This window comes from Coloeus monedula (genome assembly GCF_965178545.1).
Source record: "Coloeus monedula genome assembly, chromosome: 32".
Taxonomy (NCBI): Eukaryota; Metazoa; Chordata; class Aves; order Passeriformes; family Corvidae; genus Coloeus; species Coloeus monedula.
The window spans coordinates 1,047,882-1,070,692 of record NC_138812.1 but is presented as its reverse complement, the minus strand read 5'-3'; the positions used below and the strand labels follow the sequence as shown (position 1 = coordinate 1,070,692).

Here is a 22,811-nt window from a genome sequence, read left to right as displayed (position 1 = left end):
CCCCTCAGTCCACTCCAGTTACTCCCGTGTCTCCCAGTCCCTCCCAGTATGTCCCAGTCCCTCCCAGCCCCCCCCCCCAGCGCCTCCCAGCACATTCCAGTCCCCTCCCAGTGCCTCCCAGTGCCCTCGCCGCCCCTCCCAGTGCCTCCCAGTCCTTCCCAGTTGCCTCATCCCAACCCCAAACCGCCGCTCCGGTTGCGCCACCGCGGGCGGGGCGGGGGTGGGGGAGGGGCGGGGGTGCCCCTGCGGTTTTTATTTTGGGGGGGGGGTGGGGGAGGGGCAGCGGCCGGACCCGTCCGGGAAGTGGGGGAGGGGCGGTTTGGGGTGGGGGGAAAATGCGTCACTGCCAAATAGTGAGCCATGGCCCAGCCCTAGGGCGAGGCCCTTGCCAAATAGTGAGCCGCGGCCCGGCGCCGGGCGTGGGGAGTTGCCAAATAGTGAGTCAAGCGTTGCCAAATAGTGAGCCGCGGCCCAGCCCCGGCCGTGGCATCCCCCACCGCCCCTCCCCCCCTCCCGCGGGGCCGCCCTGCCAGATTGTGATCCACAGGTTCAGCCCGTAGGGAACCCCCTGCCAGATTGTGAGCCATTGAATTACCCTATAGCTGCCCCCCTGCCAGATTGTGAGCCATTGATTATGCTATAGGGACCCCTCTGCCAGATTGTGAGCCATTCATTCAACCCACAGGGACCCCCCTGCCACATAGTGAGCCACTGACTTACCCTATAGGGACCCCCCTGCCACATTGTGAGCCATTGAATTACCCTATAGAGACCCCCCTGCCAGATTGTGAGCCATTCATTCAACCCACAGCGACCCCCTGCCAGATTGTGAGCCATTCATTCAACCCACAGCGACCCCCTGCCAGATTGTGAGCCACTGAATTACCCTATAGGGACCCCCCTGCCAGATTGTGAGCCATCAGTTCAGCCTATAAGGACCCCCTGCCAGATTTTGAGCCATTATTTCACCCTATAGAGAGCCCCCTGCCACATAGTGATCCATTTTATTACCCTATAGGGACCTCCCTGCCACATAATGAGCCATTAAACTACCCTATAGGGACCCCCCCTGCCACATAGTGAGCCATTGCTTCAACCCATAGGGACCCCCCTGCCAGATTGTGAGCCATTAAATTACTTTATAGGGACCCCCCTGCCAGATTGTGAGCCATTGGCTCGCCTTATAGGGACCCCCCTGCCAGATTGTGAGCCATATTCACCCTATAGAGAGCCCCCTGCCACATAGTGAGCCATTCATTCAACCCATAGGGACCCCCCTGCCACATAATGAGCCATTAAACTACCCTATAGGGACCCCCCTGCCATATGGTGAGCCATTCATTCAACCCATAGGGACCCCCCTGCCAGATTGTGAGCCATTGAATTACCCTATAGGGACCCCCCTGCCAGATTGTGAGCCATATTTCACCCTATAGAGAGCCCCCTGCCACATAGTGAGCCATTCATTCAACCCATAGGGACCCCCCTGCCACATAATGAGCCATTAAACTACCCTATAGGGACCCCCCTGCCATATGGTGAGCCATTCATTCAACCCATAGGGACCCCCCTGCCAGATTGTGAGCCATTGAATTACCCTATAGGGACCCCCCGACCCCCCTGTCAGATTGTGAGCCATTAAATTACCCTATAGGCACCCCCTGCCACATTGTGAGCCATTGAATTACCCTATAGGGACCCCCCTGCCACATAGTGAGCCATTCCTTCAACCCATAGGGACCCCCCTGCCAGATTGTGAGCCATTCATTCAGCCCACAGCGACCCCCCTGCCAGATTGTGAGCCACTGAATTACCCTATAGGGACCCTCCCTGCCAGATTGTGAGCCATCAGTTCAGCCTATAGGGACCCCCTGCCAGATTTTGAGCCATTAGTTCACCCTATAGAGAGCCCCCTGCCACATAGTGAGCCATTGAATTACCCTATAGGGACCGCCCTGCCAGATTGTGAGCCATTGGCTCGCTCTATAGGGACCCCCCCCAGAACCTCCTCCCTGCCAAATACTGAGCCAGTCCCCCCACCCCATTGAGCCACAGACCCCCCTGCCACATAGTGAGCCATTGAAGCCCCCATAGAGACCCCTCTGCCAAATAGGGAGCCATTGACTCACCCCATAAGGACCCCCCCACCACGTAGTGGTTTGTACTGGTTTATACTGGGACGGCGCTCAGGGCACTCTGGGACCCACTGGGAGCCACTTTTAGGAGTTCTGGGCTTACTGGTTTGTACTGGTTTATACTGGGAGGGGGCTTGGGACCCACTGGGGACGACTTTTGGGTGGCTCGGGGCTTAGTGGTTTGTACTGGTTTATACTGGGAGGGGGCTTGGGACCCACTGGGAACAACTTCTGGGTGGTTCGGGGCTTACTGGCTTATACTGGTTTATACTGGTTTATACTGGGACGGAATTCATGAGGCTCTGGGACCTACTGGGAATGATTTTGGGGGTACTGGTTTATACTGGGAGGACACCTTGGGACCCACTGGGAATGACTTTTGGGGCTGCTGGGCTTACTGGTTCATACTGGTTCATACTGGGAGGGAATTCCTGAGGCTCTGGGACCCACTGGAAACGATTTGGGGTGGTTCCGTGCTTACTGGTTTATACTGGTTTAGACTGGGGAAGGTTCGGGGGGGGTGCCACATAGTGAGCCATCACCGCGCCCATAGCTCCCCTCCTGCCAAATTGTGAGCCAGGTGAGGTCGGAGGGGGGCGTGGCCTGGGTTGACCCCGCCCCTTTCCCCGCCGGCCACGCCCCTTTCCTCGCTCCGCCGATACTGGGAGTTACTGGGAGCTACTGGGAGCACCCGGACAGGTACTGGGGGCACTGGGAGCGCTGGGAGGGCGAACTGGGAGGACTGGGAGCGCTGGGAGGGCGAACTGGGAGCACTGGGAGGGCGAACTGGGCGAACTGGGAGGACTGGGAGGGGCAAATGGGGTGACTGGGAGGACTGGGGGGGGACTGGGAGCGCTGGGAGGGGGAACTGGGCGGACTGGGAGCACTGGGGGGTGACTGGGAGCGCTGGGAGGGGGTTACTGGGAGCACTGGGAGCGCTGGGAGGGGGTTACTGGGAGCACTGGGAGCTCTGGGAGGGGGAACTGGGCAAACTGGGGGGTGACTGGGCAAACTGGGAAGGGGTTACTGGGTGAACTGGGGCTACTGGGAGCGTGGGGAAGCGGTTACTGGGCGAACTGGGAGCACTGGGAGAGGGTTATTGGTCAGACTGGGAGCACTGGGAGGGGGTTACTGGTCAGACTGGGAGTACTGGGAGCACTGGGAGGGGAAACTGGGGTGACTGGGAAGGTCTGGAGAACCATGGGGGGGTTACTGGGAGCACTGGGAAGGGGTTACTGAGCGAACTGGGAGCACTGGGAGGGGCTTACTGGTCAAACTGGGAGTACTGGGAGCACTGGGAGGGGGTTACTGGTCAAACTGGGAGCACTGGGAGGGGTCACTGGGGCTGCCGGAAGCGGCCGGGAGGGGAACTGGAAGCACTGGGAGCACTGGGAGGGGTTACTGGGCAAACTGGGAGCACTGGGAGGGGTCACTGGGCAAACTGGGAGCACTGGGAGGGGCTACGGGGGGGCACTGGGAGCACTGGGAGGGGGTTACTGGGAGCACTGGGAGCACTGGGGGGGCGCTGGGAGCTCGGGGGGGGGGTTACTGGGAGCACTGGGAGGGAGGCGAGGGGGGAACTGGGTGAACTGGGGGAACTGGTCTGGCGGGGGAGGAGCTGCTGGGGCAGGCCCGGCCCGGGGGGACTGGGAGGGACTGGGAGGGAACTGGGAGGGACTGGGAGCACTGGGAGCGGCTTCCGGGGACGGACTGGGAGGCCAGGAGGGGTTACTGGTCCATACTGGGAAGGATTGGGGGGTCACTGGTCCATACTGGGAGCACTGGGAGGGGTCACTGGTCCATACTGGGACCGCTGGGAGGGGTCGCTGGTCCATACTGGGAGCGCTGGGAGGGGTCACTGGTCCATACTGGTCCATACTGGTCCATACTGGGAGCGCTGGGAGGGGTCACTGGTCCATACTGGTCCATACTGGTCCATACTGGGAGCGCTGGGAGAGGTCACTGGTCCATACTGGTCCATACTGGTCCATACTGGTCCATGCTGGGAGTGCTGGGAGGGGTCACTGGTATTACTGGGAGCACTGGGAGGGGTCACTGGTCCATTCTGGGAGGGGTCACTGGTCCATGCTGGTCCATACTGGTCCATACTGGGAGCGCTGGGAGAGGTCACTGGTCCATACTGGGAGTGCTGGGAGGGGTCACTGGTCCATACTGGGAGTGCTGGGAGGGGTCACTGGTCCATACTGGTCCATACTGGTCCATACTGGGAGCACTGGGAGAGGTCACTGGTCCTTACTGGGAGTGCTGGGAGAGGTCACTGGTCCATACTGGTCCATACTGGGAGCACTGGGAGGGGTCCCTGGTCCATACTGGGAGCACTGGGAGGGGTCACTGGTCCATACTGGTCCATAGTGGTCCATACTGGGAGCAATGGGAGGGGTCACTGGTCCATACTGGTCCATACTGGGAGCACTGGGAGGGGTCCCTGGTCCATACTGGGAGCACTGGGAGGGGTCACTGGTCCATACTGGTCCATAGTGGTCCATACTGGGAGCAATGGGAGGGGTCACTGGTCCATACTGGTCCATACTGGGAGCACTGGGAGAGGTCACTGGTCCATACTGGTCCATACTGGGAGCACTGGGAGGGGTCCCTGGTCCATACTGGGAGCACTGGGAGGGGTCACTGGTCCATACTGGTCCATAGTGGTCCATACTGGGAGCAATGGGAGGGGTCACTGGTCCATACTGGTCCATACTGGGAGCACTGGGAGGGGTCCCTGGTCCATACTGGGAGCACTGGGAGGGGTCACTGGTCCATACTGGTCCATAGTGGTCCATACTGGGAGCAATGGGAGGGGTCACTGGTCCATACTGGGAGCACTGGGAGAGGTCACTGGTCCATACTGGTCCATACTGGGAGCACTGGGAGGGGTCCCTGGTCCATACTGGGAGCACTGGGAGGGGTCACTGGTCCATACTGGTCCATACTGGGAAGGACTGGGGGGTCACTGGTCCATACTGGTCCATACTGGTCCATACTGGGAGCGCTGGGAGAGGTCGCTGGTCCATACTGGTCCAAACTGGTCCATACTGGTCCAAACTGGGAGGAGTCCCCAAGGATCTGCTATAGAACTTAATGGGTGGCAGAGACCCTGTACTGGTTTATACTGGTCCATACTGGTTTTTACTGGTTTTTACTGGTTTATTCTGGTTTATATTGGTTTTTATTGGTTCCTACTGGTCTGTACTGGTCCATACTGGGAGGAGTCCCCAAGAACCCACTAATGGTCCTAATGGGGGGTGGAGACCCTGTACTGGTTTATACTGGGTTTTACTGGTTTATACTGGTCTATACAGGTTTAGACTGGTCCGTACTGGTCCAGACTGGTCCAAACTGGTCCATACTGGTCCATACTGGGAGGAGTCCCCAAGGACCCGCTGTAGGTCCTAATGGGGGGTGGAGACCCTGTACTGGTTCATACTGGTTTATACTGGTTTGTACTGGTTTAGACTGGTCTAAACTGACCCAAATTGGTCTCTACTGGTCCATACTGGTCCCTACTGGTTCAAACTGGTCCGTACTGGTCCGTACTGGGGGGAGTCCCCAAGGATCTGCTATAGAACTTAATGGGTGGCAGAGACCCTGTACTGGTTTCTACTGGTTTAGACTGGTCTAAACTGATCCCTACTGGTCCAAACTGGTCCATACTGGGAGGAGTCCCCAAGGACCCGCTGTAGGTCCTAATGGAGGGTGGAGACCCTGTACTGGTTCATACTGGTTTAGACTGGTTTAGACTGGTTTAGACTGCTCCATACTGGTTCATACCGGTCCATACCGGTCCCTACTGGTCTGTGCTGGTCTGTACTGGTCCATACTGGGAGGAGTCCCCAAGGATCTGCTATAGAACTTAATGCAGAGACCCTGTACTGGTTTATACTGGTTTCTACTGGTTTACACCAGTCTAAACTGATCCAAACTGATCCAAACTGGTCCAAACTGGTCCAAACTGGTCCAAACTGGTCCATACTGGTCCATACTGGTCCATACTGGGAGGATTCCCCAAGGACCTGCTGTAGGTTCTAATGCGGGGTGGAAACCCTGTACTGGTTCATACTAGTTTTTACTGGTTCATACTGGTTTCTACTGGTTTAGACTGGTTTAGCCTGTTCCGTACTGGTTCATACCGGTCCATACTGGTCCCTACTGGTCCAAACTGGTCTGTACTGGTCCCTACTGGTCTGTACTGGTCTGTACTGGGAGGAATCCCCAAGGCTCTGCTTTAGGACTTAATGGGTGGCAGAGACCCTGTACTGGTTTCTACTGGTTTCTACTGGTTTAGACCGGTCTGAACTGATCCAAACTGATCCATACTGGTCTGTACTGGTCCATACTGGGAGGAGTCTCCAAGAACCCGCTGTAGGTCCTAATGGGGGGTGGAGACCCTGTACTGGTTCATACTGGTTTAGACTGGTTTGTACTGGTTTAGACTGGTTTAGACTGGTCTAAACTGACCCAAATTGGTCTCTACTGGTCCAAACTGGTCCCTACTGGTCCATACTGGTCCATACTGGGAGGAGTCTCCAAGAACCTGCTGTAGGTCCTAATGGGGGGTGGAGACCCTGTACTGATTCATACTGATTTATACTGGTCTCTACTGGTTTAGACTGGTCTAAACTGATCCAAACTGGTCTCTACTGGTCCATACTGGGAGGAGTCCCCAAGGACCTGCTATAGGCTATAATGTGTGGCAGAGACCCTATACTGGTTTATACTGGTTTATACTGGTTCATACTGGTTTAGACCAGTCTAAACTGATCCAAACTGATCCAAACTGCTCCATACTGCTCCAAACTGCTCCAAACTGGTCCAAACTGGTCCATACTGGTGTTCCCCCTTCCCCCCCCCCTTTCCAGGCCATGCCGGACCCCGACCCCCGGCGGGACCCGGGGCGCTTCGCCTCCGTCCGCCACCAGGGGGCGCCGTCGCGGCGGGGGGTGTGGCGCCGCCTAGCGGGCGGCTGCTGCGGCTGCTGCGGGAATCGCGACCGGAACCGCGAGTGGGAACCGATCCCGGGGGAGCTGCCGGGCCGGAGGGCGCCGCAGCCGCTGCGGCCAGGTGGGTGCGCTTTGGGGCGAAAAAAGGGGGATTCGGGCAAAAAAATGTACCCGGGGGTTGGGGGGGGAAAGGGGGGGAAAAAATCCGGGGGTTTTGGGGGAAAGTGTACCCGGGTTTGGGGGGAAAAAGGGGATTTGGGGGGGAAAAATGGGATTTTGGGGGAAAAATCATAGCGGGGGTTTGGGGGAAAAAGGGGGAATTTGGGCAAAAAAATGTACCCGGGGTTTGGGGGGGAAATGGGGGAAAAAATCCGGGGGTTTTGGGGAAAAGTGTACCCGGGTTTGGGGGGAAAAAGGGGATTTTGGGGGAAAAATGGGATTTTGGGGGGAAAAATATGCCGGGGGTTTGGGGGGAAAAAGGGGGATTTGGGGCAAAAAATGGGATTTTGGGGGAAAAAATAATAGCGGGGTTTTGGGGGGAAAAAGGGGGAATTTGGGCAAAAAAATGTACCCGGGGTTTGGGGGGGAAAGGGGGGAAAAAAATCCGGGGTTTTTGGGGAAAAGTGTACCCGGGTTTGGGGGGAAAAAGGGGATTTTGGGGGGAAAAATAATAGCGGGGGTTTGGGGGGGGAAATGGGGAATTTGGGGGAAAAAATAATAGCGGGGTTTTGGGGGGAAAAGGGGGGAATTTGGGCAAAAAATGTACCCGGGGTTTGGGGGGGAAATGGGGGAAAAAAATCCGGGGTTTTGGGGGAAAAGTGTACCCGGGTTTGGGGGGAAAAAGGGGATTTTGGGGGGAAAAAATGGGATTTTGGGGGGAAAAATAATAGCGGGGTTTTGGGGGGAAAAAGGGGGATTTTGGGTAAAAAATGTGCCCGGGGTTGGGGGGGGAAAAATCCAGGATTTTGGGAAAAAATGTACCCGGGTTTGGGGGGAAAAAGGGGATTTTGGGGGGAAAAAATGGGATTTTGGGGGGAAAAATATAACGGGGTTTTGGGGGGAAAAAGGGGGAATTCGGGGGAAAAAATAATAGCGGGGGTTTTGGGGGGAAAAAGGGGGAATTTGGGCAAAAAATGTCCCCGGGGTTTGGGGGGGAAATGGGGGAAAAAAATCCGGGGTTTTTGGGGAATAGTGTACCCGGGTTTGGGGGGAAAAAGGGGATGTGGGGGGGAAAAATATACCGGGGTTTTGGGGGAAAAAGGGGGGATTTTGGGCAAAAAAATGTACCCGGGGTTGGGGGGGAAAAAATCCAGGATTTTGGGCAAAAGTGTACCCGGGTTTGGGGGGAAAAAGGGGATTTTGGGGGGAAAAAATGGGATTTTGGGGGGAAAAATATGCCGGGGTTTGGGGGGAAAAATGGGGAATTCGGGGGAAAAAATAATAGCGGGGTTTTGGGGGGAAAAAGGGGGAATTTGGGGGAAAAATGTGCCCGGGGTTGGGGGGGGAAAAATCCAGGATTTTGGGAAAAAATGTACCCGGGTTTGGGGGGAAAAAGGGGATTTTGGGGGGAAAAAGGGGATTTTGGGGGGAAAAATATAACGGGGTTTTGGGGGGAAAAAGGGGGAATTCGGGGGAAAAAATAATAGCGGGGGTTTTGGGGGGAAAAAGGGGGAATTTGGGCAAAAAATGTCCCCGGGGTTTGGGGGGGAAATGGGGGAAAAAAATCCGGGGTTTTTGGGGAATAGTGTACCCGGGTTTGGGGGGAAAAAGGGGATGTGGGGGGGAAAAATATACCGGGGTTTTGGGGGAAAAAGGGGGGATTTTGGGCAAAAAAATGTACCCGGGGTTGGGGGGGAAAAAATCCAGGATTTTGGGCAAAAGTGTACCCGGGTTTGGGGGGAAAAAGGGGATTTTGGGGGGAAAAAATGGGATTTTGGGGGGAAAAATATGCCGGGGTTTGGGGGGAAAAATGGGGAATTCGGGGGAAAAAATAATAGCGGGGTTTTGGGGGGAAAAAGGGGGAATTTGGGGGAAAAATCATAGCGGGGTTTTGGGGGAAAAAGGGGGATTTTGGGCAAAAAAATGTACCCGGGGTTTGGGGGGGAAATGGGGATTTTGGGGGGAAAATATACCGGGGTTTTGGGGGGGAAAAGGGGGAATTTGGGGGAAAAATGGGATTTTGGGGGAAAAAATAATAGTGGGGTTTTGGGGGGAAAAGGGGGGATTTTGGGAAAAAATAATATCGGGGGTTTAGGGGGAAAATGGGGAATTTGGGCAAAAAAATGTCCCCGGGGTTGGGGGGGAAATGGGGGAAAAAATCCGGGGGTTTTGGGAAAAAGTGTACCCGGGTTTGGGGGGAAAAAGGGGATTTTGGGGGGAAAAAATGGGATTTGGGGGGAAAAAATAATAGCGGGGGTTTGGGGGAAAAATGGGGAATTTGGGAAAAAAATAATATCGGGGGTTTGGAAGGGGAAAGGGCGAATTTGGGAAAAAAAAAAGGATTTTGGGAAAAAAGCCATCTTGGGATTTTGGGGGGAAAAAGGGGGAATTTGGGTAAAAAAATAATACCGGGGTTTGGGAGGGAAAAAAGGGAATTTGGGCAAAAAACACAGCCGGGGATTTGGGTCGAAAAAGAGGGAATTTGGGTTTAAAAAAATGGGATTTGGGGGGAAAAAAAAATCTTCGGGTTTTGGGGGGAAATGGGGGATTTGGGGTAAAAAAAGGGGATTTTGGGGTAAAAAAAAAAATATCGGCGGTTTGGGGGGAAAAGGGGGAATTTGGGGGAAAAAATTCTCGAGATTTGGGGGATTTGGGGTAGAAAATGGGGATTTGGGGGATTTGGGGGGGATTTGGGGGCATTTGGGGGATTTTGGGGGGATTTTGGGAGATTTGGGGGGGATTTTGGGGAGATTTTGGCGGATTTTGGGTGGATTTGGGGGAATTTTGGGGGATTTTGGGTGGATTTGGGAGGATTTTGGGGCATTTGGGGGGATTTGGGGGATTTTGGGGGGATTTTGGGTGGAAAAATGGGGATTTTGGGTGGATTTTGGGGGAATTTGGGGGGATTTTGGGGGGATTTTGGGTGGAAAAATGGGGATTTGGGGAGGATTTTGGGGAATTTGGGTGGATTTGGGGGAATTTTGGGTGGAAAAATGGGGATTTGGGGAGGATTTTGGGGAATTTGGGGGGATTTTGGGTGGATTTGGGGGGATTTTGGGGGATTTTGGGTGGATTTTGGGGAGGTTCCCGTCTGGAGATCCCGAAGTGGCTCAGGGGAATTGGGGAGAGGAGTTTTGGGGCAAAATCCCGGGATTTTGGGAAAAAAATGGGAGGCTTTAGGGTGGAAAATGGGGATTTGGGGGGAAAATCCCAGGATTTTGGGGCTTTTGGGGGAAAATTTGGGATTCTTGGGGCCAAAGTTCCAAAAAGCGGCACTTTGGGGCCAAAAATGGCCCCAAAATCGCCAATTCTGAGCCCAAAACCTCTCATTTGGGGCCGAAAATGCCATTTTGGGGTGAAAAGTGCCGATTTTGGGTCCGAAACGTTCCGAAAGTGCAAAAATCCCAGTTTGGGATGAAAAATTCCCATTTTGGCGGCAAAAAATGGCCCAAAAGTTCTGGGTTTGGCCCAAAATTCTGATTTTGGCTCCCAAAATCGCCGGATTTGGGTCCAGAAGTGCCCAAAACGTCAATTTTGGGGTCAAAAATTCCCATTTTGGGTTAAAAATGGCCAAAAATGGTCCAAAAATGGCCCAAAATGGCCAAAAATTCCCGTTTTGGGGTCCAAGAGTTCCATTTTTGTCCAAAAATTCTGATTTTGGTCCCCAAAATTGGAGGATTTGGGTCCAAAAGTGTCCAAAACGCCCATTTTGGGGTCTAAAAGTCCCATTTTGGGTCAAAAGTGGCCAAAAATGGTCAAAAAATGGCTGAAAATTCCCATTTTGGGGTCAAAATTGGCCATTTTCATCCAAAAATTCTGATTTTGGCCCCCAAAGTTGGTGGATTTGGGTCCTAAAGGGTCCAAAATGGGCATTTTGGGGTCTAAAATTCCCTTTTTGGGTTAGAAATGGCCAAAAATGGTCCAAAATGGCCAAAAATGGCTGAAAATTCCCATTTTGGGGTCCAAAAGTTCAATTTTTGTCCAAATATTCTGATTTTGGCCCCTGAAATCACCAAAATTGGGTCCAAAAGTGCCCAAAATGTCCCATTTGGGGTCAAAAATTCCCACTCTGGGTCAAAAATGGCCAAAAATGGCCCAAAATGGTCCAAAATGGTTGAAAATGGGCCAAAATTTCCAAAAATGGTCCAAACCAGCCATTTTGGAGTCAAAAAGTCCCATTTTGGGTCCAAAATGGCCAAAAATGGCAAAAAATGGCTGAAAATTTCCCATTTTGGGGTTCAAAAAGTGCCATTTGGGGGTCCAAAAGTGCCATTTTGGGGTGGAAAATTCCCATTTTGGGGCACCAAAATAAGACCGAAAAATGGTCCAAAAGTGGCCAAAAATAGTCCAAAAGTGGCCAAAAATTCCCATTTTGGGTGCAAAACGGCCAAAAATGGTCCAAAATGCTCCAAAATGCTCCAAAATGGCTGAAAATTTCCCATTTTGGGGTTCAAAAAGCGCCATTTTGGGGTGCAAAATTCCCATTTTGGGGACTAAAATATGACCGGAAAATGGTCCAAAAGTGGCCAAAAATGGTCCAAAAGTGGCTGGAAATTCCCATTTTGGGTGCAAAACGGCCAAAAATGGCCAAAAATGGCCCAAAATGGCCGAAAATGGTGGGAAATTGCTGAAAATTGTCCAAAAGTGACCCAAAACGCTCCAAACCCGCCCCAAAATTCCATTTTAAGCCCTCCAATTCCCAACCCAGCCCCAAAAATGCCCCAAAAATCCTTTTTTTGGCCTCAAAACGGCATTTTGGGGGGGAAATGAGTCAGTTTGGGGTTAAAATGCTGGGTTTTGGTCAAAAAGTGCCGTTTTGGGCAATAAAGTGTCAGTTTAGGTCAAAATTTCCCATTTTGGGGTCAAAAAGTTCCTTTTTTGTCCAAAAATTCTGATTTTGGCACCTGAAATCACCAAAATTGGGGCCAAAAGGGTCCAAAACATCAATTTTGGGGTCAAAAATGTCTCAATTTGGGTCAAAAATGGCCAAAAATGGCGGGAAATGCTCCAAAAATTCCAAAATTGGCCCAAACCAGCCATTTTGGGGTCCAAAAGTCCCATTTTGAGTCCAAAATGGCCAAAAATGGCTGAAAATCTCCCATTTTGGGTCAGAAATGGCCAAAAATGGCCAAAAAAGGTCAAAAATGGGCCAAAAATTCCAAAATTGGTCCAAACCAGCCATTTTGGGGTCTAAAAGTCCCATTTTGGATCAAAAATGGCCAAAAATGGTCCTAAAATGGCTGAAAATGGTCCCAAAATTCCGAAAATGATCCAAACCAGCCATTTTGGAGTCTGAAAGTCCCATTTTGCATCCAAAATGGCAAAAAATGGCTGAAAATTTCCCATTTTGGGTCAGAAATGGCCAAAGATGGCCAAAAATGGCCCAAAATGGTCAAAAATGGCCGGAAAAATTCTCATTTTGGGCGCAAAAAGCGCCAGTTTGGGGTGTAAAAATTCCCATTTTGGGGACTAAAATATGACCGAAAAAAAGGTCCAAAAGTGACCAAAAATGGTGCAAAAGTGGCCAAAAATTCCCATTTTGGGTGCAAAACGGTCAAAAATGGCCAAAAATGGTCGAAAATGGCTGAAAAATTCCCATTTTTGGGGTTCAAAAAACGCCATTTTTGGGTCAAAAATGGCCAAAAATGGTCCAAAGTGGCCAAATTTTTGCCATTTTGAGTCCCAAAAGTGCCATTTTGGGGTGCAAAATTCCCATTTGGGGGCACCAAAATATGACCGAAAAGTGGTCCAAAAGTGGCCAAAAATGGTCCAAAAGTGGCCAAAAATTCCCATTTTGGGTGCAAAACTGCCAAAATTGGTCCAAAATGGTCCAAAATGGGTGAAAAATTCCCATTTTGGGGTTCAAAAAAGGGCCAGTTTGGGGACTAAAATATGACCGAGAAATGGTCCAAAAGTGACCAAAAATGCTCCAAAAGTGGCCAAAAATTCCCATTTTGGGTGCAAAACGGCCCCAAATGGTCCAAAATGGCTGAAAAATTCCCATTTTGGGGTTCAAAAAGCACCATTTTTGGGTCAAAAATGGCCAAAAATGGTCCAAAATGGCCAATTTTTTGCCATTTTGAGTCCCAAAAGTGCCATTTTGGGGTGTAAAATTCCCATTTTGGGGCACCAAAATATGACCGAAAAGTGGTCCAAAAGTGGCCAAAAATGGTCCAAAAGTGACCGAAAAATGGTCCAAAAGTGGCTAAAAATTCCCATTTTGGGTGCAAAATGGCCAAAAATGGCCCAAAATGGGCCAAAATGGTCCACAATAGTGAAAAAATTCCCATTTTGGGGTCCAAAAATTCCCATTTTGGGACACCAAAATATGACCGAGAAATGGTCCAAAATCGCCGGAAATCATTGAAAAGTGACCCAAACCGCTCCAAACCCGCCGAAAAATTCCACTTCAAGCCCTCCCATTCCCAACCCAGCCCCACAACCACCCCAAAACCCCGATTTTTCCCCCCAAAATCCCCATTTTTCCCCCCAAAATCCCCATTTTTCCCCCCCGCTCCAAAACCCCCTTTTTTCCCCCGGCGCCGCCGCCATTTTGCAGGCCAAGATGGCGGCCGCGCTAAGCCCCGCCCCCTGGGGCTCTCCTCGCAGGCCTATTGGCTCCCGTCAGGCTCCGCCCCGGCTCCTCAGCCAATCGCGTGGCGCACCACACGCAGGAGTTCGCGCAGCGCCCCCTGGTGGTGCGGCGGGGGCAGCGGTTCCACGTGGGCGTGGCCCTGCCGCGCCCCCTGGCGGACGGAGACGCGCTGTGCTTCGAGCTGACGCTGGGTGCGGCCCCGGTTTGGGGAGAAATCCGGCGGTTTTGGGGTTTTTGGGGTTTTGGGGGGAAATTGGGGTTTTTGGGGTTTTTGGGGTTTTTGGGGGGTTGAGGGGGAGATTGGGGGAAAAAAATTGGGGATTTTTGGGGGGAAATTTGGGGGATTTTGGGGGAAAATCAGGGATTTTCGGGGGCGGATTTGGGGGGAAAATGGGGGGTTTGGGGAAAAAAAGGGTTTTGGGGGGAATTGTGGGGTTTTGGGGGAAATTTGGGGATTTTTGGGGAAAAATCGGGGGTTTGGGGAAGAATTTGAGATTTTGGGGGAAAATTTGGGGATTTTGGGGGGAAAGATTTTGGGGGTTTGGGGGAAAAGTTGGGGATTTTTGGGGGGAAATCAGGGATTTTCGGGGGGGGGAATTTGGGGGAAATTTGGGGGATTTCGGGATTTTTTGGAGAAAAATGGGGGATTTGGGGGGGAAATTGGGGATTTTGGGGGAAATTTGGGGATTTTTGGGGAAAAATCGGGGATTTTGGTAAAAATTGGGGATTTTTGGGGGGCGATTTGGGGGTTTTGGGGGAAAATTTGGGGATTTTTGGAAAAACAATCGGGGATTTTGGGGGAAATTTTTGGGGGTTTTGGGGGAAATTTGGGAGATTTTTGGAAAAAATTTGAGGATTTTGGGGGGAATTTTGAGGGTTTTGGGGTAGATTTTGGGGGGTTTGGGGGAAATTTGGGAGATTTGGGGGAAATTTGGGGAGATTTGGGGGAAATTGGGGATTTTGGGGGGAATTTGGGGATTTTGGGGTAAAAGTTGGGGATTTTTTGGGGGGCGATTTGGGGAGTTTTGGGGAAAAATTGGGGATTTTGGGGGAAAAATCGAGGATTTTTGGGGAGAATTTGGGGGATTTTGGGGGAAAATTTGGGATTTTTGGGGAGAATTTGGGGGAAAAATTGGGATTTTTGGGGAAAATTTGGGGTTTTTGGAGGAGATTTGGAGGAATTTGGGGGGAATTTTGGGGTTCTGGGGGAAATTTGGGGGATTTGGGGATTTTTGGGGAAATTGGCAGAATTTGGGATTTTGGGGGGGAAAATTGGGGATTTTGGGGGGGAGATTTGGGGAGTTTTGGGGAAAATCGGGGATTTTGGGGGGAAATTTTGGGGGTTTGGGGGTAATTCGGGGGATTTTGGGGAAATTTGGGGAATTTTTGAGATTTTTGAGGGAAAAATTGGAGATTTTGGGGGGAATTTGGGGGATTTTGGGGGAAAACCCGGTGATTTTTGGAGGAAATTTGGGGGAGTTTGGGGAGATTTTGGGGATTTTGGGGGTTTGGGGAATATTTTGGGGATTTTTGGGGAAATTTGGGGATTTTGGGGCAAAATTGGGAATTTTGGGGTAAAATCAGAAATTTTGGGGCAAAATTGTGAATTTTGGGGTAAAATTGAGAATTTTGGTGTAAAATGGGGAATCTGGAAGGGAAATTTGGGAGATTTTGTGGGAATTTGGGGGTAAAATTTGGGATTTGGGGTAAAATTGGGAATTTTGGTGGGAAATTTGGGGATTTTGTGGTGATTTTGGGGTAAAAATGGGAATTTGGGGGATTTTGGCGGTTTTTGGGGAAAGTTTGGGGGATTTTGGGGAAAAATTTGGGGATTTTGGGGATTTTGGGGGAAATTGGGATTTTAAGGTAAAATCGAGGCTTTTGGGGTAAAATTGGGAATTCTGGTGTAAAATTGGGGATTTTGGGGTAAATTTGTGGCTTTTGTGGGGATTTGGTGGCAATTTTGGGGTAAAATCGGGGATTTTGGGGCAAAATTGGGAATTTGGAAATCAAATTGAGATTTTGGGGTAAAATTTGGAGCTTTGGTGTAAAATCGGGAATTTTGGGGTAAAATTGGAAATTCTGGGGTAAAATCGGGAATTTTAAGGTAAATTTGGGAATTTTAGGTTCAAATTGGGCATTTTGGGGTAAAATGGGGAATTTTGGGGTAAAATGGATGAATTTGGGGGTAAAATTTGGGATTTTGAGGTGAATTTGGGAATTTTGAGGTAAAATCGAGAATTTTGGGGTCAATTTGGTGAATTTTGGTGGGAAATTTCAGGATTTTGCGGGAATTTTGAGGTTAAATTCGGAATTTTGGGGTAAAATTGGAATTTGGGGGTAAAATTGGTGAATTTTGGGGGGAAATTTCGGGATTTTGCAGGAATTCCGGGGTAAAATGGGGAATTTTGGGGGTAAAATTGGTGAATTTTGGGGTAAAATTGGGAATTTTTGGGTTAAAATCAGGAATTTTGGGGTAAAATGGGTGAATTTCGGGAAATTTGGGGGTAAATTTGGGAATTCTGGGGTAAAATTGGTGGGTTTGGGTCAAATCAGGAACTTTGGGGTAAAATCGGGAATTTTGTGGGAATTTGCGGATTTTGTGGGGATTTTGTGGGAATTCTGGGGTAAAATCGGGAATTGTGGGGTAAAATCCGGAATTTTGGGGTAAAATCGGGAATTCTGGGGTAAAATCAGGAATTTTGGGGTCAATTTGGTGAATTTTGGGGGGAAATTTCGGGATTTTGCGGGAATTCCGGGGTAAAATGGGGAATTTTGGGGTAAAATCGAGAATTTTGGGGGGCAAAATCGGTAATTTTGGGGTAAAAATCGGGAATTTTGGAGTCAAATCGGGAATTTTGGGGTAAAATTGGTGCGTTTGGGTTAAATCAGGAATTTTGGTGTAACATTGGGAATTTTGGGGTAAAATCGGGAATTTGGGGGTCAAATTGGTGAATTTTGGTGGGAAATCTCGGGATTTTGCGGGAATTCCGGGATAAAATCCGGGATTTTGGGGTAAAATGGGGAATTTTGGGGTAAAATGGATGAATTTTGGTGTAAGATTCGGAATTTTGGGGTAAATTTGGGAATTTGGGGGTAAAATCGGGAATTTTGGGGTCAAATTGGTGAATTTTGGTGGGAAATTTCGGGATTTTGCGGGAATTCAGGGGTAAAATGGGGAATTTTGGGGTAAAATCGGGAATTTTGGGGGCCAAATCGAGAATTTTGCAGCAAAATCGGGAATTTTGGGGTAAAAATCGGGAATTTTGGAGTCAAATCAGGAATTTTGGGGTAAAATTGGTGGGTTTGGGTTAAATCAGGAATTTTGGTGTAGCATTGGGAATTTTGGGGTAAAATCGGGAATTTTGCATAAAAAATGGGAATTTGGGGGTCAAATTGGTGAATTTTGGGGGGAAATTTCGGGATTTTGCGGGAATTCTGGGGTAAATTCGGGAATTTTGGGGTAAAATCGGGAATTTTGGGGTAAAATGGATGAATTTTGGGGTAAAATTTGGAATTTTGGGGTAAATTTGGGAATTTTGGGGGTAAAATCGGGAATTTTGGTGGTAAAATTGGTGAATTTTGGGGGGAAATTTCGGGATTTTGCGGGAATTCCGGGGTAAAATTGGTGAATTTTGGGGTAAAACGGGGAATTTGGGGGCTCAAATCGAGAATTTTGCAGCAAAATCGGGAATTTTGGGGTAAAAATCGGGAGCTCTGGGGTAAACCCGGGAGTTTTGGGTTCAAACCGGGCATTTTGGGTTAAAGCCCGGGAATTTGGGTTGCAAATCCGCCTCCCTCCCGCAGGCCCCACCCCGCAGGTGGCCAAGGGCACGCACGTCCTGGTGCCCTTGGGTGGCTCGTCGGCCACGGGCTGGGAGGCCCAGCTGGACGAGGGCGTGGCCGAGCCCGTGGGGGGCGTGGCCGGCGCTGACCACGCCCTGTGGGCGTGGCTTCAGGCCCCGCCCACGGCCCCCGTGGGGCGCTACGCGCTCAGCGTCCGCACCCGCAGCGAGGCCGGCGAGTTCGCGGCGCCCTTCGAGGCCGCCAACGACGTCGTGGTGCTCTTCAACCCCTGGTGCCCCGGTGCGGCTTTGGGTGGAAAAAAGGCGGATTTGGGCAAAACGGGGAAGGGGTGGGAGAAGGGGAAGGGGAGGGGGTGGGGTGGGGGTGGGGGGTGTTGGGGTTTTTGGGGGGGTTTGGGGGTTTTTTGGGGGGGGGATTTGGGGGGAATTTGGGGAAATCTGGGGGAATTTGGGGGAAATGTAGGGATTTGGGGGGGATTTGGGATTTTGGGGGGGAGGTTTGGGGGGAATTTGGGGGTTTTGGGGGGAAATTTGGGGGAAATTTAGGGATTTTGGGGGAAATTTGGGATTTTGGGGGGGATTTGGGGGGAATTTGGGGATTTGGGGGGGTTCTGGGGGGAATTTGGGGGTTTGGGGGGAATTTGGGGGGAATTTGGGGAGTTTTGGGGGTGAATTTGGGGGATTTGGGGGGAATTTAGGGATTTTGGGGGAAATTTGGGATTTTGGGGGGGATTTGGGGGGATTTTGGGGAGTTCTGGGGGGAATTTGGGGGATTTGGGGGGATTTGGGGATTTTGGGGGGAATTTGGGGATTTTGGGGGGGATTTGGGGGGAATTTGGGGATTTGGGGGGGAATTTGGGGATTTGGGGGGAATTTGGGGGGAAATTTGGGGGTCTGGGGGGAATTTGGGGATTTTGGGGGGAATTTTGGTGTTTTGGGGGAAAATTTGGGGATTTGGGGGGGATTTCGGGGGAAATTTGGGTGTTTTGGGGGGGAAATTTGGGGGTTTGGGGGGGTTTGGGGGCAATTTGGGGATTTTGTGGGGAATTTGGGGGGTTTGGGGAGAATTTGGGGGTTTTGGAGGAAAATTTGGGGATTTTGGGGGGATTTTGGGGGGAAATTTGGGGGGGAATTTGGGGGTTTTGGCGGGGAGTTTGGGGGGTTTTGGGGGAAAATTGGGTGATTTTGGCGGGGAATTTTGGGGTATTGGGGGATTTTGGGGGAAATTTGGGGGCTTTGGGGGGAAATTTGGGGGTTTGGGGAGAATTTGGGGGGAAATTTGGGGATTTTGGGGTTCCTTGTGGAGAAATTCGGGAATTTTGGGGGGAGTTTTGGGGTTTTGGGGAAAAATTTGGGGATTTGGGGGGGAAATTTGGGGGATTTTAGGGGGAATTTGGGGGTTTTGGGGGAGAAATTTGGGGGTTTGGGGTTTCTTGTGGAGAAATTTGGGAATTTTGCGGGGAAATTTTGGAATTCTGGGAAATGAGGGAATTTTGGGGTGAAAGCCGGGATTTTTGTGGGAAATGTGGGAATTTTGGGGTGGATTTCGGGATTTTTGGGGTGGAAAGGAGCGGATTTTTTGGGAATTGAGGGAATTTGGGGGTGAAAATCGGGATTTTTTGGGGGAATTTGGGAATTTTGGGGTGAAACGTCGGGAATTTTTGGGAAATGAGGGAATTTTGGGCGAAACTCAGGAATTTTGGGGTAAAAGTCAGGAATTTTGGGGTGGAACTTGGGGATTTTGGGGTGGAAAGGTGCGAATTTTTTGGGAAATGTGGGAATTTTGGGGTGAAAGTCGGGATTTTTTGGCGACATGGGAATTTTGGGGTGGAACTCGAGAATTTTGGGGTAGAAAGTCGGGATTTTTTGGGAAATGTGGGAATTTTGGGGGGAAAGTCGGAAATTTTGGGAAATTCGGGCATTTTGGGGTGGAAAGGTGCGAATTTTTTGGGAAATGAGGGAATTTTGGGGTGGAATTCGAAAATTTTTGGGATGTGGGAATTTTGGGGTGGAATTCGGGAATTTTGGGGTGAAAGTCGGGATTTTTTGGGAAATGAGAGAATTTTGGGGTGGAAAGGAGCAGATTTTTTGGGGGAAATTGGGAATTTTGGGGTGAAACTCGGGAATTTTGGGAAACTCAGGAATTTTGGGCGAAACTCAGGAATTTTGGGGTAAAAGTCAGGAATTTAGGGGTGGAACTTGGGAATTTTGGGGTGGAAAGGTGCGAATTTTTTGGGAAATGTGGGAATTTTGGGGTGAAAGTCGGGAATTTTGGGAAATTCGGGCATTTTGGGGTGGAAAGGTGCGAATTTTTTGGGAAATGTGGGAATTTTGGGGTGGAAAGTCGGGAGTTTTTGGGACGTGGGAATTTTGGGGTGGAATTCGAGAATTTTGGGGTAGAAAGTCGGGATTTTTTGGGGAATTGAGGGAATTTCGGGGTGGAACTCGAGAATTTTGGGGTGGAAAGTCGGGATTTTTTCGGGAATTGAGGGAATTTTGGGGTGAAAGCCGGGAATTTCGGGGTGACGCCGGGGGATTTGGGGGCGCAGAGGACTCGGTTTACATGGAGCAGACGAGCGACCTCAGCGAGTACGTCCTCAACGAGAGCGGCCGCATCTTCTACGGCACCGAGGACCAGATCGCCGAGAGATCCTGGAATTACGGCCAGGTCGGAGCCCCCAAATCCCAGGAATCCGCCCCAAAACCATCCCGGGAAATCCCCTCCGGGCCCTGCCGGAAAAGGAGGGAATTTCACCCAAATTTGGGGGGGGGGGTTGAGCCAAAATTGGGAGATTTTGAGCCAAAATTGAAGGGTTTGGAGGGGTTCGTCCAGCAGGGGGCGCTAAAGAGCGGGAATTTGGGATTTCTGGGAGTTTTGGGGTGATGCCATCAAAAAAGCCCCAAAAAAGCCCCAAAATTGACCCAAAATGGGAAATTTGTCCGGAAATTTGGGGGGTTTGACCCAGAATTGAGGGGTTTGGAGGGGTTCGTCCAGCAGGGGGCAGCAAAGAGCGGGAATTTGGGATTCCTGGGAATTTTGGGGGGGATCCCGAAAAAATTCCCATCAAAAAAGCCCCAAATTGAGCCAAAATTGGCTTAAAATGGGAAATTTTGACCCAAAATTGGGGGATTTTGACCCAAAAATGAGGAGTTTGGAGGGGTTCGTCCAGCAGGGGACAGCAAAGAGCGGGAATTTGGGATTTCTGGGAATTTTGGGGGGGATCCTGAAAAAATTCCCATCAAAAAAGCCCCAAATTGACCCAGAATTGGCTTAAAATGGGAAATTTTGACCCAAAATTGGGGGGTTTTGACCTAAAATTGGGGGATTTTGACCCCAAAATGAGGATTTTGGAGGGGTTCATCCAGCAGGGGGCAGCAAAGGGCAGGAATTTGGGATTCCTGGGAATTTTGGGCTCATCCCCAAAAAAATTTGGCTTGGAAAAGTCCCAAAAAAGCCCCAAAATTGGCTTAAAATGGGAAAATTTTCCTAAAATTGGGGAATTTTGACCCAAAATTGAAGGGTTTGGAAGGGTTCATCCAGCAGGGGGCGCTAAAGAGCGGGAATTTGGGATTTCTGGGAGTTTTGGGGGGATCCTGAAAAAAAATCCCATCAAAAAAGTCCCAGAATCACCCAAAATTGTCTCAAAATTGGCTTAAAATGGGGATTTTTCCCTAAAATTGGGGGGGTTTGACCCAAAATTGGGGGATTTTGACCCAAAAATGAGGAGTTTGGAGGGGTTCATCCAGCAGGGGGCAGCAAAGGGCAGGAATTTGGGATTTCTGGGAATTTTTGGGGGGATCCCGAAAAAAATCCCATCAAAAAAGCCCCAAATTGACCCAGAATTGGCTTAAAATGGGAAATTTTGACCCAAAATTGGGGGATTTTGACCCAAAAATGGGGAGTTTTGAGGGGTTTATCCAGCAGGGGGCAGCAGAGGGCAGGAATTTGGGATTTCTGGGAATTTTTGGGGAGATCCTGAAAAAATTCCCATCAAAAAAGCCCCAAATTGAGCCAAAATTGGCTTAAAATGGGGGGTTTTTCCTAAAATTGGGGGCTTTTGACCCAAAATGGAGGGGTTTGGAGGGGTTCAACCAGCAGGGGGTGCTAAAGAGCGGGAATTTGGGATTTCTGGGAGTTTTGGGGTGATCCTGAAAAAATTCCCATCAAAAAAGTCCCAGAATCACCCAAAATTGTCTCAAAATTGGCTTAAAATGGGGATTTTTCCCTAAAATTGGGGGGTTTTGACCCAAAATTGGGGGATTTTGACCCAAAAATGAGGAGTTTGGAGGGGTTTATCCAGCAGGGGGCAGCAAAGGGCAGGAATTTGGGATTTCTGGGAATTTTTGGGGGGATCCTGAAAAAATTCCCATCAAAAAAGCCCCAAATTGAGCCAAAATTGGCTTAAAATGGGGTTTTTTTCCTAAAATTGGGGGCTTTTGACCCAAAATGGAGGGGTTTGGAGGGGTTCGTCCAGCAGGGGGCAGCAAAGAGCGGGAATTTGGGATTCCTGGGAATTTTTGGGGGGATCCCAAAAAAATTCCCATCAAAAAAGCCCCAAAATTGACCCAAAATTGGCTTAAAATGGGAAATTTTGACCCAAAATTGGGGGGTTTTGACCCAAAATTGGTGGCTTTTGACCCAAAATTGGTGGCTTTTGACCCAAAATGGAGGGGTTTGGAGAGGTTCATCCAGCAGGGGGCGCTAAAGAGCGGGAATTTGGGATTTCTGGGAGCTTTGGGGGGATCCTGAAAAAATTCCCATCAAAAAAGTCCCAGAATCACCCAAAATTGTCTCAAAATTGGCTTAAAATGGGGATTTTTCCCTAAAATTGCGGGGTTTTGACCCAAAATTGGGGGATTTTGACCCAAAAATGAGGAGTTTGGAGGGGTTTATCCAGCAGGGGGCAGCAAAGGGCAGGAATTTGGGATTTCTGGGAATTTTTGGGGGGATCCTGAAAAAATTCCCATCAAAAAAGCCCCAAATTGAGCCAAAATTGGCTTAAAATGGGGTTTTTTTCCTAAAATTGGTGGATTTTGACCCAAAATGGAGGGGTTTTGAGGGGTTCGTCCAGCAGGGGGCAGCAAAGGGCAGGAATTTGGGATTCCTGGGAATTTTGGGCTCATCCCGAAAAAAATTTGGCTTGGAAAAGTCCCAAAA

At 50.3% G+C, this 22,811-nt stretch overlaps 1 protein-coding gene across 1 annotated transcript in view; it reads left to right on the top strand.

The window, feature by feature from the left end:
- Nucleotides 1-7,015: 7,015 nt before the first annotated feature.
- The window catches only part of TGM1 (transglutaminase 1), a gene marked incomplete at both ends in the record, with an annotated part of 39,261 nt that continues 23,465 nt past the window's right edge, over nt 7,016-22,811 (top strand). Inside the window, 4 exons of the mRNA XM_082299513.1 lie at nt 7,016-7,214; nt 13,862-14,038; nt 17,655-17,933; nt 20,203-20,321. Of these exons, the coding sequence (XP_082155639.1) occupies nt 7,016-7,214; nt 13,862-14,038; nt 17,655-17,933; nt 20,203-20,321 (774 nt within the window). The remainder of the gene's footprint in view (nt 7,215-13,861; nt 14,039-17,654; nt 17,934-20,202; nt 20,322-22,811) is intronic.